Here is a 13631-nt window from a genome sequence, read left to right as displayed (position 1 = left end):
TTGAAATCAGACTTGCATGGAAAATGAATACAAATTACATTGAAATATTTACTGGACTAATCAAGCGAGTGCTTATTGACTCATACGAGCTGGATCCAGGTTTTACGAACGTTTTGGCAACTGCAATTGCAGTTAGTGTCTTTGACTTACACTGCATTTTTGCAGATTTTGTAACAAATATGATAAGAACCCTGAAATTTAATCATTCTTTGATTTCTTTATGATTGAGTATTTTCTGTAATAAAAGGGTCAGAAACAAATAAAAATGTATGTTTATTGTCAATGTCTATATGCACACTCGCTTTGAAAATAGTTAAGTTTTAATGATTTCATGGTTACAGTTTGTCATCCAATTAACCATCCCAAGGATCCAGATCGTTAAAGGTTAAAAAGCCTCTGCTCTACAAATGTATCCATAAAATTAAGAAAACTACAATCTGTCACTCTAATTCCACAACACTTTAATGATATGGAAACGAGACATTGAAATATTAGATAAGTTTTGGAGCAGTTTTGATATCAAGCTCAAAATTCTTTGAATGCAGAAACAAATTCTGTGAGCTACAAGTAATGGCAGTTTGTATGTATTTTCTCAGGCTGCTGCTCCAAGAAGTAAGACAGTGATCCTGGTGAAAAATCTCCCAGCCAACACTGACCCCGAGGACCTGAGGGCAGTCTTCAGCAAACATGGGGCACTCGGGAGGATTATCCTCCCTCCCTCAGGAATTACAGCTGTTGTAGAATATCTAGATCCAACAGAAGCAAAGTTAGGGTTTAGGAACCTCGCTTACACTAAGGTACACCTCAAAGGTTTATTATTTCCCATGTAATTTGTTAGAAAATGTTTACAAAGTGGGACAACTCTTACAAACGTGGTGTGCAAATATGGCAAAAATATTCACCTCCCTTACTTATTTGATTTCATCATGGGAAACAAATTTGGTTTCTGGATCCAATCAAGGTTGTAAGGGGATTTACCTTAATGTATTCCACACTCCGTTCAACTGCAGAATGTATGGAATACAATGCAGGGCAAATCCCCTTACACTCTTGATTGGACCCAGTTCACTATTAAATATTATACCTATGAAGTACTAAGTGCATTTCAAAGCTTTATCCCCCCTCCTCTCTCTCTCTCTCTCTCTCTCTCTCTCTCTCTCTCTCTCTCTCTCTGTGAATGAATTACAGATTACACCACAAAGGTCAGGTAGTATATTCTTCACTAATTTGACCAGACACTACAAATGTTATGTGTTCAACATTGTTAACGAAATAAGTGTATCTTGCATAATATTTACCCAGGTTCTTTGACATCACCAGTTTTTGTGGACTTTAAATTTCATTGATCTGTCAGAGAACACAGTTTGATACTATACAATTATTGCTGTTTTTGAGGTCAATACGATGATTTAGACACCTGAGGAGTACAATATTCACCGAGCCCGAAGGGCGAGGTGAATATTGTACTTCGAAGGTGGCTAAATCATCGTATTGACCTCAAAAACAGCAATAATTGTTTTATTATATGATTAAATGATTAAAAAACCCTTCAAGATTGTTCTTTGCTTTAATTGTAAGTTTCAACGACCTATTTTTAGTCCTATGTGGAAAAAATAATTCCTTATGTTCACCTGGAAGGTCTATTTTTGGTCCTATGTGGAAAAAATAATTCCTTATGTTCACCTGGAAGGTCACGTGCAGGTAAACATAACGTAGTATGATTTCTACATTGTTGGATCTCAGCCAATTAGAGAACTAGGAATTATTCAATCATATAATAAATAATTTTATGGAGAGGTACTCTATATTCTTTTCTTTGTGAGCAGTACTTCATTGAACACCTTATTTCATGATCTGTTACAAGCATGTAAAGAACAATTTGGTATTCAACAAAACGAAACCACAATATTGAAGAGTTTCCTGGATCTGACAAACATCACACACTCCATAGATGTGTACATGTATACAGCTCACAAGTCCACTGGACCACAATAAAACTTTGAGAGTTTGAGTTTTCGTGAGTCTGGGAATTGGCATTTTGAATGACCGGTTTGAACTTTGACACTAACCAGATATAATGTGAGCTGGTCATAATTTCATTTTCTTAGGTTATCTATTTCATTTGTAAACAATGCATCTTATAAAACATGAATAATTTATATTTTAGTTGGGTTTTTTTGGCAATGTAAAACTTAATATTATGTCTCATAATTATCATTCATAATTTGATTAGGTTAGTTGATAGTTATGGCCCATTATTAAACAGATGAATTAATTTCTAGGTTGGGATATCTGGTGAAATGTCCATGCTATTTACCAAGTTGTCATATCATGTTTTCTTACCTATTAACAATTATCTTCCTGTCTTTAAGATTCATGTGGTGCTAATTAGGTCGCAAGTGACAGATAGCTCGTGTAAACAATGAACCCTCGGCAGTATCAGGAGCAGATTTTAAAGCCTCGTATATAGTGGGTCTTTAATATTTTACTTCAATTAAATTTTACGCCAAGAGTTTCGAAAGAGCAAGAGAAGAAAAGTAACTTTGCGTTTTTATATTAGGGAAAAAATTCGGGACCAGGAGATTACTTCAAGAAATGGTAATAAGACTTTTCTTGGTGTATGAGTGTAGGTAATTTCTTGGTGTATGAGTGTAGGTAATTTCTTGGTGTATGAGTGGAGGTAATTTTTTGGTGTATGAGTGGAGGTAATTTTTTGGTGTATGAGTGGAGGTAATTTCTTGGTGTATGAGAGGAGGTAATTTTTTGGTGTATGAGTGTAGGTAATTTTTTGGTGTATGAGTGTAGGTAATTTCTTGGTGTATGAGTGTAGGTAATTTTTTGGTGTATGAGTGTAGGTAATTTTTTGGTGTACGAGTGTAGGTAATTTATGCGGTAACTTTTCTTGGTGTATGAGTGGAGGTAATTTCTTGGTGTATGAGTGTAGGTAATTTCTTGGTGTATGAGTGTAGGTAATTTCTTGGTGTATGAGTGTAGGTAATTTCTTGGTGTATGAGTGGAGGTAATTTCTTGGTGTATGAGTGTAGGTAATTTCTTGGTGTATGAGAGTAGGTAATTTTTTGGTGTATGAGTGTAGGTAATTTCTTGGTGTATGAGTGGAGGTAATTTTTTGGTGTATGAGTGTAGGTAATTTTTTGGTGTATGAGTGTAGGTAATTTCTTGGTGTATGAGTGTAGGTAATTTTTCTCTGCAGTTTCAACATGTACCACTGTATCTGGAGTGGGCCCCAATGGAAGTGTTTAGATCATCGGTTGTCAAGGAAACAGATGACAGCGATAAACACAAAGACTCGGAATTACCAGAGGTATGCTGTAAATATAGTGGGTTTGTCATAAAGGAGGAAAAACAATCACACGCGCAGTGAAGCTTTTAAAATTTTGACCCATGTTTAAACGTTTGATTAACATGTTCTTTCTGAAAATGCAGAAAATGTTTTCTTTTATTTCTTGCTACATGTAGATATCTAACTTCTTTCCCAGCCTTACATCTAAAATTCTCACAGTTTTTATGATACTCACTAGTCCCAGAGAATCACAAGTTAACATTTTTTGTCACAGAAAGAAAATGATGAAGATGGCAGTTCCTCAGATGAGGAAGATGATGAGACACCAGAACCAGACTCCACTCTCTTTGTGAAAAACCTCAACTTCACAACAACGGAAGAAGGTCTCAGAGAGGTAGGTGGTGTCAGTGAGAGGTAGAGGCTGAATGAGGGGCTGTCTCAGAGATATAGGGGCTGTCTCAGAGATGTAGGGGCTGTCTCAGAGATGTAGGGGCTGTCTCAGAGAGGTAGGGGCTGTCTCAGAGAGGTAGGGGCTGTCTCAGAGAGGTAGGTGGTGTCAGTGAGAGGTAGAGGCTCAATGAGGGGCTGTCTCAGAGATGTAGGGGTTGTCACAGAGATGTAGGGGCTGTTTCAGAGATGTAGGGACTCTCCCAGAGGGATAGGGGTTGTCACAGAGATATAGGGGCTGTCTCAGAGAGATAGGGGTTGTCACAGAGGTGTAGGGGCTGTCTCAGAGAGGTAGGGGGTTGTCACAGAGATGCAGAGGCTGTCTCAGAGAGATAGGGGTTGTCACAGAGGTGTAGGGGCTGTTCCAGAGAGATAGGGGTTGTCACAGAGATGCAGAGGCTGTCTCAGAGAGATAGGGGTTGTCACAGAGATGTAGAGGCTGTCCCAGAGAGATATGGGCTGTCACAGAGATGTAGGAGCTGTCTCAGAGAGATAGGGGTTGTCACAGAGATGTAGGGGTTGTCCCAGAGAGATAGGGGCTGTTACAGAGATGTAGGGGCTGTCTCAGAGAGATAGGATTTGTCACAGAGATGCAGGGGCTGTCCCAGAGAGATAGGGGTTGTCACAGAGATGTAGGAGCTGTCTCAGAGAGATAGGGGTTGTCACAGAGATGTAGGGGGCTGTCCCAGAGATGTAGGGGCTGTCCCAGAGATGTAGGGGCTGTCTCAAGAGAGATATGGGTTGTCACAGAGATGTAGGGGCTGTCTCAGAGAGATAGGGGTTGTCACAGAGATGTAGGGGCTGTCCCAGAGAGATAGGATTTGTCAGAGAGATGTAGGGGCTGTCTCAGAGAGATAGGGGTTGTCACAGAGATGTAGGGGTTGTCACAGAGATGTAGGGGCTGTCCCAGAGAAATAGGATTTGTCACAGAGATGTAGGCACTGGGTTAGAGGTGTAAGGCCTGTCTCCAAGACATAAGGATATAAGGGCTGTTTTAAAGAGGGAGGACTGCAATAGAAAAGTAGGGCTAATTAAGAAAGGTACATGTGGGGTCAACTCATTTGATCAAGAGAGGAGTTTTATCTGTCTTATTGATAAGAAATAATATATAACTACATGTAGTTGTAATTGTAAATTTGTAAGGAAATTATTGTTGTATAGATAACTTTTAAAGGATATTTTAGAATATGTCCTGTTATTGTGGAATCATTAAATTTGTGGAGGTTTCGGGATGTGCTGGAACGACCGATTATGTTTGACATTTATATACCACGGTCACGTGATAATAACCAATTGTAGGACAAAGTTGACATAAGTACAAATGGTGTTTCGCTAGCAGACAGTCCGTAGAGAGCTAGGTGCAGCCCTACGATGACGATCCAAGTCAGTATTGGTGCTTAGTACCTGAGTGTAAATTAGATGGAATGGAAAAGGCGCATTTAGACGCGTATCATTGGATGCAAGACGTGAAGTTTTACCGATATCCTCAGGATACTCCCTAGATTTATTTCCCTCGCCAACTCACATAATTTAATCAAATGCATTTTCCTACAAAATGGTTGTAGTGATTCCTTTCTTTCAAAGATAACATTTAAATGCAGGACTTTGATAGCAATTGAAGTATTCCATGCTTGTTTACTTACATGTAGTTGTTATTGTAATCCGGAAGTGACATGCCCTACAAATAATGTTCAACACGCGATAAAAGTCAGAGTGGATCCGTATCTCAAAAGTCCTGTATTCCAGGGATTTATCTAGGTTATATTTACTACCGGTAAAAGGTGCCTATCCCCTTTGGCAACAAATGGATATTTCCCCTTCCACAGATAAAAAATCCCCTTCATTTGCAGAAACTTTACAAAATTGTGTGAGAATTTTCAATAAAATCCCTTTTTATATATTCTAAGTCATTTTCTATAATTGTCAGACTTACAATATATAATCAATCTATTTATATTCCATGGATGTCCCCCACCTCAGACTGCATTCTCAAAAATTACCCTTAAATATAAAATGGGTAGAAACATCTAAATGCTGGATAAAACCCTGTATTCTCACGGATTTTGTGGGTACCCCTATCCCTCGAATATCAAACCACAGTGAAATACATTATCTGTATAATAATGTTTCAATATGCAGAAACCATAACAAGTTGTAAAATCTTAGCAATCAATGAAAATTGGACACAGTATGTCAGATAAATTGTGTGACAAATATTTTGGTGACTTTAACTCATTAACACTTTCAATGTATTTCAGAATTCTCTTAAAAAGCAGTTAATTGTTGAATACTGAGTTCACATGAGAGGAACCTTTATTCAAATGTTTAAGACGTGATTTTCTTTTTCAGAAATTCAAGAAATGTGGAAAAATCAGAGCAGTTTCAGTTGCGAAAAAGAAAGACATGAAAAATCCAGGTAACGTAATGATGTATAACAGGTGATGATGTATGACAGGTGATGATGTATGACAGGTGATGATGTACGACAGGTGATGTTGTACGACAGGTGATGATGTATAACAGGTGATGATGTATAACAGGTGAAATAGTCCCAAGTATTGGTACTGGATTAACCATGAGATTATAGAGGGATCTGTACTGGATTAACCATGAGATTATAGAATGATCAGTACTGGATTAACCATGAGATTATAGAGGGATCGGTACTGGATTAACCATGAGATTATAGAGGGATCGGTACTGGATTAACCATGAGATTATAGAATGATTGGTACTGGATTAACCATGAGATTATAGAGGGATCGGTACTGGATTAACCATGAGATTATAGAGGGATCGGTACTGGATTAACCATGAGATTATAGAAAGATTGGTACTGGATTAACCTTGAGATTATAGAGGGATTGATACTGGATTAACCTTGAGATTATAGAATGATTGGTACTGGATTAACCTTGAGATTATAGAGGGATTGATACTGATTAACCATGAGATTATAGAAAGATTAGTACTGGGTTATTCATGAGATTATAGAAAGATTGGTACTGGATTAACCATGAGATTATAGAAAGATTAGTACTGGGTTATTCATGAGATTATAGAAAGATTAGTACTGGATTATTCATGAGATTATAGAACGATTGGTACTGGATTAACCATGAGGTTATAGAGGGATTGATACTGGATTAACCATGAGATTATAGAACGATTGGTACTGGATTAACCATGAGATTATAGAACGATTGGTACTGGATTAACCATGAGATTATAGAAAGATTAGCACTGGATTAACCATGAGATTATAGAAAGATTAATACTGGATTAACCAGAGATTATAGAAAGATTAGTACTGAATTAACCATGAGATTATAGGATTGGTAATGGATTAACCTTGAGATTATAGAAAAGATTGGTACTGGATTAACCATGAGATTATAGAAAGATTGGTATTGGATTAACCTTCAGATTATATGAGGATTTGTAAAGGATTAACTTTGAGAGTATATTATTGGTACTGGATTAACCATGAGATTATAGAGAGATTGATGCTGGATTAACCATGAGATTATAGAAAGATTAGTACTGGATTAACCATGAGATTATAGAAAGATTAGTACTGAATTAACCATGAGATTATAGGATTGGTAATGGATTAACCTTAAGATTATATAAAAGATTGGTACTGGATTAACCATGAGATTATAGAAAGATTGGTATTGGATTAACCTTGCAATTATAGAGAGATTGGTACTGGATTAACCTTGAGATTATATGAGGATTTGTAGAGGATTAACTTTGAGATTATATTATTGGTACTGGATTAACCATGAGATTATAGAGAGATTGATACTGGATTAACCTTGAGATTATAGAGAGATTGATACTGGATTAACCTTGAGATTATGGAAAGATTAGTACTGAATTAACCATGAGATTATAGAGGGATTGGTACTGGATTAACCTTGAGATTACAGAAAGATTGGTACTGGATTAACCTTGAGATTATAGAAAAATAGGTACTGGATTAACCTTGAGATTATAGAAAGATTGGTACTGGATTAACCTTGAGATTATAGAATGATTGGTACTGGAATAACTTTGAGATTATAGAAGTATTGGTACTGGATTAACCTTGAGATTATAGAAGAATTGGTACTGGATTAACTTTGAGATGGTAGAAGGTTTAGCATGTCATTATTTGGATCCAGACACAAAGTCTGGAGATGTAGAAACTAACATTTGAATGCAAGTGTTTTATAATCTGCAATTTGACTGGCTAATGACACAGGTTTTAAGCAATGGAATAAGTGTTCATGAGTTGCAAACAGCTTTAGATTGTAATGTCAGAGAAGTTTTTACTGAATCAAAATGATGTTTTTGACCTTTAAACCAGTATCAACAACCTCTAATCTGAAAATGAGGCTACTTCATTTTTTTCTGAAATACATGTACACCTCACAAAATGTTTACATTTGATGTTGTGTTAATTTCTGCATCCTTTGAGGTTAGTGTTGGTAATAAAGACAGTTGTACATAAAGTTTTCACTTCATCGTGGTACTGGATTGGCCCTCTTCTGCAACTTAAAGGACTTAAATCATATGTAGGTCAAAACCAGTGCCTTGACAACTCAAGTCCTTTAAAATCATTTGGACTTTTTAGTATGAATCCTTGTGATGTCATCAGGAAAATTCTCAGTATTCTGAATTCTGTGTTATTTTTTTTTTTCAGGGAAGTTCCTGTCTATGGGTTATGGCTTTGTTGAATTTCGGCAGAAGGAGAGTGCAATGAAAGCCTTAAAGGAGCTCCAACACACCAATCTGGACGGACATGCTGTCGAATTAAAGATCTCCAACCGAACAACTCTTATGTGAGTACTATATGCTGTAGACTGGGGACATTTTCACCTCGTTTCATTTGTTCCCATGTCCCCCCTTGTCCCGAGTGGCTGAATTCAAAACTGAATGAATGTAACATTGCTCATTACCCCAGAGTAATAATACTGCATTCCTTCCATTAAGAGCCCAATAATACTGCATTCCTTCCATTAAGAGCCCAATAATACTGCATTCCTTCCATTAAGGGCCCAATAATACTGCATTCCTTCCATTAAGGGCCCATGTCCATAGAACTTTGAGTGAATTCAAAATGGTAGGTAATATTTTTACAACATTTTTGTGGGAAAAATAACTTGAGGTGTCAATATCCAATATACAGTGTCTTAGTGAGGATGTTGTTAATGATCTGTTACTTTAATAGTATGATAAATACAGAGAACTATTTAGAATGCATTATCAAGAATGTTGGATTCCTATTGATGAGGATATTGCATCTTGCTTTCAAACTTATTTCACACTCAGAATAATTCCAGATTAAGGATAGGCAGGACAGTGACATGAGAAGATTTCATCAAAGTAAAAGGAGAATTAGTTGAGAAATTCAAGAATTGAAATAAAAATCGAAAAACAAAAACAAAATTGTCTCAGTGATTTTCAAATTTGCTTGAGTTTGAGAGCCTTGTCACTGTGACCTCAAGGCCTAGTTTAATCATCAACCATAGTAGTTGTCTAGTTGACTTCCGAAACTTCATTGTGCACGCCTAGCTTACTTCAGGGCCTCCAGTGCACATGTCTGATTACTAAAGCTGAACATTCTATAAGTATAGGTTGCTGTGTAGTAGACCAGACATGCACAATGACACCCCTTCCGGTTTTGACCAAAGGCAGTTCGATTGTACTTTGGTTCAACTCTAGTTACTAAAACTGATGATCGAAATAGGCCCAACGATGTACTGAACTGCTCTAATGACACTGCCTACCACAAGACATAATACAGTAAAACTCTGATATAGCGAATTTCTCAGGACCCTCTATAAAAATTCGCTATAAGCGTAATTCGCTATACGTTTATAGCGAATTCATAATTCAAATATAACGAATTCATTATAAAACTGATTTGTTCTATATGTATATCAGTTCTATAAGAAAGCAGCAATCGATATACTTGCGTTTGTATTGTCTTTAAGAGAAATGAAGCCTATATATTTTCGAGAAGAAATATTTTTATACAAGATATATACACATTGATTTATATATGATAATTTATCTTGATGGATTATTAAGTCATGCAAAAACATGTCGAGAGAGAAATGTCAACACAATTTTGCGCAATACATGTACAGTCTATTGCAATTGTCATTTACTTGTTGATGTACACAAATAAAGGAGTGTACGATAAAATAAATGCAATCAAACTTCAAATTTAATTAATGAGAATAGTAAACAATACTGACAATATATTTTCTAAACATATGTGTAAGTATTGTTATGCATTAACAACCTTTTTTGAAAAATTACAAACAGAAATTTTGTAAGAAGTGTGAATCCTTTATGTCAATGGAAAGCGATTGTTAAAAATCACAAAGAGTTAAAAATGAAAAAATATAAATTCGTTATAAAAGGTGATTTTACGTTCATTTTTAATTCAAGGGGAATAGGAATTTACTTCGTTATATCCGTAAATTCGCTATATCCGTGTTCGTTATAGACGCAGATTTTTATATAGAATATATAAAGAATTTGCCGAGGAAATCTATTTCACTTCGCTATAGCCGTAATTTCGCTATATCCGTGTTCGCTATATTCGAGTTTTACTGTATAGTTTAGTAGACAGCTAGTAAAGTGAATGCCATATTGATACACTTTATTTGTTTTAATGGATGACAAAAATTCTTTTCATTGCAGACAAACCAAACCAAATGCAAAGAAGAAACAGAAATTGAAGAAACAGACCACCACTAAGATCCTGGTGAGGAACATCCCATTTGAGGCCAAAAAACAGGAAATTTATGAACTTTTCAAGTATGTATATTACATATTATTCCTTGTATCTAAAAATTCACATAAATTAAACCAAGTTTATATCGGATTGAAATTCTTTAGTGTGTTTATGTGTGGTGTTCTAAAGTCACAGATGATACTACTGTTAAAATATGCAATCTCTTGACACCTACTGTAAAATACAGTAAATATTGGGGCATCTAATTTTGGTTGTTTTTGTGGTACAGACAAATATGCCATGAATTTCAGCCCTCCAGGATCAGGGAAAAGCGACCTGTAACAAAGGGAAACAACTCCTCACCCAGATATTGTTACTCCTCAATTTTTAAGAAACCATGAAATTTTTATTGCTGACATTCTTCTGCAGTCATTCTAGTCAGCTGCAAAAGATCACATTCAACTACACAAAGCTTTGTATTTATGGCTGTTATAATTCAGTTAAACTTCATTATCTCAAACTCAATGAGGCTGAGAAAAAACTTTGAGATATCAGAGTTTGAGACATTGAGGTTAAAATACATAGAAACCATGTAGTTTGGACTACCAATTCACTTCAACATATCCATGGTATTCTAGATGTCGAAGTTTGAGACACCAAAGTTCAACTGTGTATATTTATGGAACGATAAGACAATATGGTATACCTCTGATTAAAACACTTAATTTCATGCAGACTTAACTTTACATCTACAGGAAAACCACAGCAGCAAAATGCCTGGGACAACTTAACACACTTCATAATAGGCATAATTAGTTATATATTATGAGTTATTTCTTATTTTTATCTAAGTTAGGATTTAAATTTACCTCGTTATAACAAGTAATTCATTATAAGTGTGTTTACTATAACTGTGTTATACTGTATGTATCAATATCATGATACAGAGATGGAAAGACAACACATTATTAACGATGAACATATCAAAACTAATGATAGAAGGTTTGAGGATTATTGTTATTTTTTGTTTTTTGGTGATTTTTGTAGAGTGTTTGGAGAGGTGAAGTTTGTGGGGCTTCCTACTGATAGAAGATTTGAGGATTATTGTTTTTTGTAGAGTGTTTGGAGAGGTGAAGTTTGTGGGGCTTCCTACTGATAGAAGATTTGAGGATTATTGTTTTTTGTAGAGTGTTTGGAGAGCTGAAGCTTGTGGGGCTTCCTACTGATAGAAGATTTGAGGATTATTGTTTTGTTTTGTTTTTTTGTAGAGTGTTTGGAGAGCTGAAGTTTGTGAGGCTTCCTAAGAAGATGGAAGGGACTGGAACACATCGAGGTTTCGGTTTTGTGGATTTCCTAACGAGGCAGGACGCTAAGGTAGGCGAAAGGTCAAGTTTGATTACAATGAAACAAACTGCAGATTATAAATCTGGGATACCGGTACATGATAATACATGGATTTTTTTATTCGTTGGTTGTTTACAATTGTTGCTACAGGTGAAAGATATCACAAAATGCCTGAAAATTCCTGAAATTTCTCTAATACGCAGTCAAATGTTTGACATTTTAACCACAGATTGCTTTCTCACTGTATTCATTGATTTCTACAGGTTCCAAAACACTTTACAAGTTAGATACCAGGTTTTCTTCAGCTCAAGTTGATAGTTGATACTTTTAAGAATGAAGATGATGCTCGTAGAGTTTGAAAAAAAAAGTTAATTAACGAGCAAAATTTGTTGTGGATCCTGTTTCTCCCATTTCATTCCCAGATTTCTGTAAATATCACTTTATTCAGGATAGTATAATTTTTGCGTATATTTAAAAGGTTGTGTTGACTCAGAAATAAGGTTCTCATGACTAATTTTGTATACATGTTTGTGATCACAGGCAAATGTGCCTCACGTGAATTTCACGTGAATTGCTCTTCAGGTGAAATTCATGTAAATTTCACATGAAATTTTTCATGTGAATTCACATTTGATGCTCTTTTTATGTGAAATTCACGTGAAATTTTTAACGTGAAATTCATGTGAATTTCACGTGTCACGTGAGGCACATTTGCCTGTGTAAACAAATATTTACAATCACCAGTGATTTGTCAGTAGTAAATCCTTGCTGTTTTAATTGCGTTATAACGCACAGTCCTTGTAACAAGACCTTTCTCTTGGTAGCAAAATTTTTTACCATGTGACCTTGAGTTTGACCTACTTTTGAAAAACTTCAACCTTGGCCATAACTTTTGAAAGGTTAATGCTAAGGTTTTCATATTTCACATGTGTATTTTGTGTGATAAAACTTTTCTTTGTTGCCATACGGTGTTATCAATGTTTCACAAACACATCTTGTTTTAATTGGGCGAGATCTTTATGATTTAAGGTTTACCAGTTTGTAATCATGTTTGTCAGATTTGCTACATCTATTTACAAGAGATCAAAATTTTGATATTTCCTGGTATAGAAAAATAATACCCGCCCACTTGTCCAAAAATACACGGTTTGTGTATAATGACACATCCCTCAAATAAATGGGAGGCATTTGCAGGGGACATGCTTTGCTTTTGCAATACTTTCAGAATGCTTGTTCCTGAAATAGATTGGTCATGATGATTATATCTCACTGATAAATTTGCCAAGAGAAAATCATGGAAATAAAGTATCTTAAATTAAAAGCAAATTAACCGTATTTAGACTGTGTTGACATTATTACTAAGGGGTCAAAGGTCTTGAATTTTATTGACTTCGCACTTATCTTTCATCACAAACGGAAAATTCTGTCTTTCTACTATTCATATTGTTGGAACTTGAAATCCTGTAATTTTGTAATTAGTGTGAATTGTTCACCATGGAAAGAATTTATGGACATAGAGCTCAATGGTGTACATAAAAAAGGATGAAGTACTACAAAGGATTATTATAACTCCACAGTAAAGAAAAGATAAAGCCATCATCTGATGATGGATTGTGGTATTATATGTGGATATGTACCATAGCTTTTTAAGCTTTTAGTTTTCAGACCATGCAGGGAATGGAAAAATCAATCATGGTTGACAAGTTTGTTGCATAATTGTAATGATCTTCTGCCATCCAAGGACAAACTTCCACTTCTTATTACATAACTCAATAAGGTCTGAAAATTTTTATTGATCTGTTC

The 13631-nt window shown here is 35.6% G+C and overlaps 1 protein-coding gene across 2 annotated transcripts in view; it reads left to right on the top strand.

Moving 5' to 3' along the window:
- Positions 1 to 13631, top strand: part of LOC125659152 (probable RNA-binding protein 19) — a 33630-nt gene that overhangs the window by 15492 nt on the left and 4507 nt on the right. Inside the window, exons 19-25 of one of the 2 annotated variants that reach the window (XM_048890742.2) lie at positions 597 to 797; positions 3212 to 3322; positions 3576 to 3695; positions 6098 to 6164; positions 8439 to 8577; positions 10451 to 10567; positions 11753 to 11858. In XM_048890742.2, coding sequence (XP_048746699.1) covers positions 597 to 797; positions 3212 to 3322; positions 3576 to 3695; positions 6098 to 6164; positions 8439 to 8577; positions 10451 to 10567; positions 11753 to 11858 — 861 coding nt within the window. Of the gene's footprint in view, positions 1 to 596; positions 798 to 3211; positions 3323 to 3575; positions 3696 to 6097; positions 6165 to 8438; positions 8578 to 10450; positions 10568 to 11531; positions 11657 to 11752; positions 11859 to 13631 lie in introns of those variants that run through there. The other variant, XM_056146375.1, reaches the window with a different exon arrangement.

Source organism: Ostrea edulis, chromosome 1 (assembly GCF_947568905.1).
Source record: "Ostrea edulis chromosome 1, xbOstEdul1.1, whole genome shotgun sequence".
In the NCBI taxonomy this organism is placed as follows: Eukaryota; Metazoa; Mollusca; class Bivalvia; order Ostreida; family Ostreidae; genus Ostrea; species Ostrea edulis.
The sequence above is the reverse complement of the archived record's forward strand: the minus strand, read 5'-3'. Positions and strand labels throughout refer to the sequence as shown.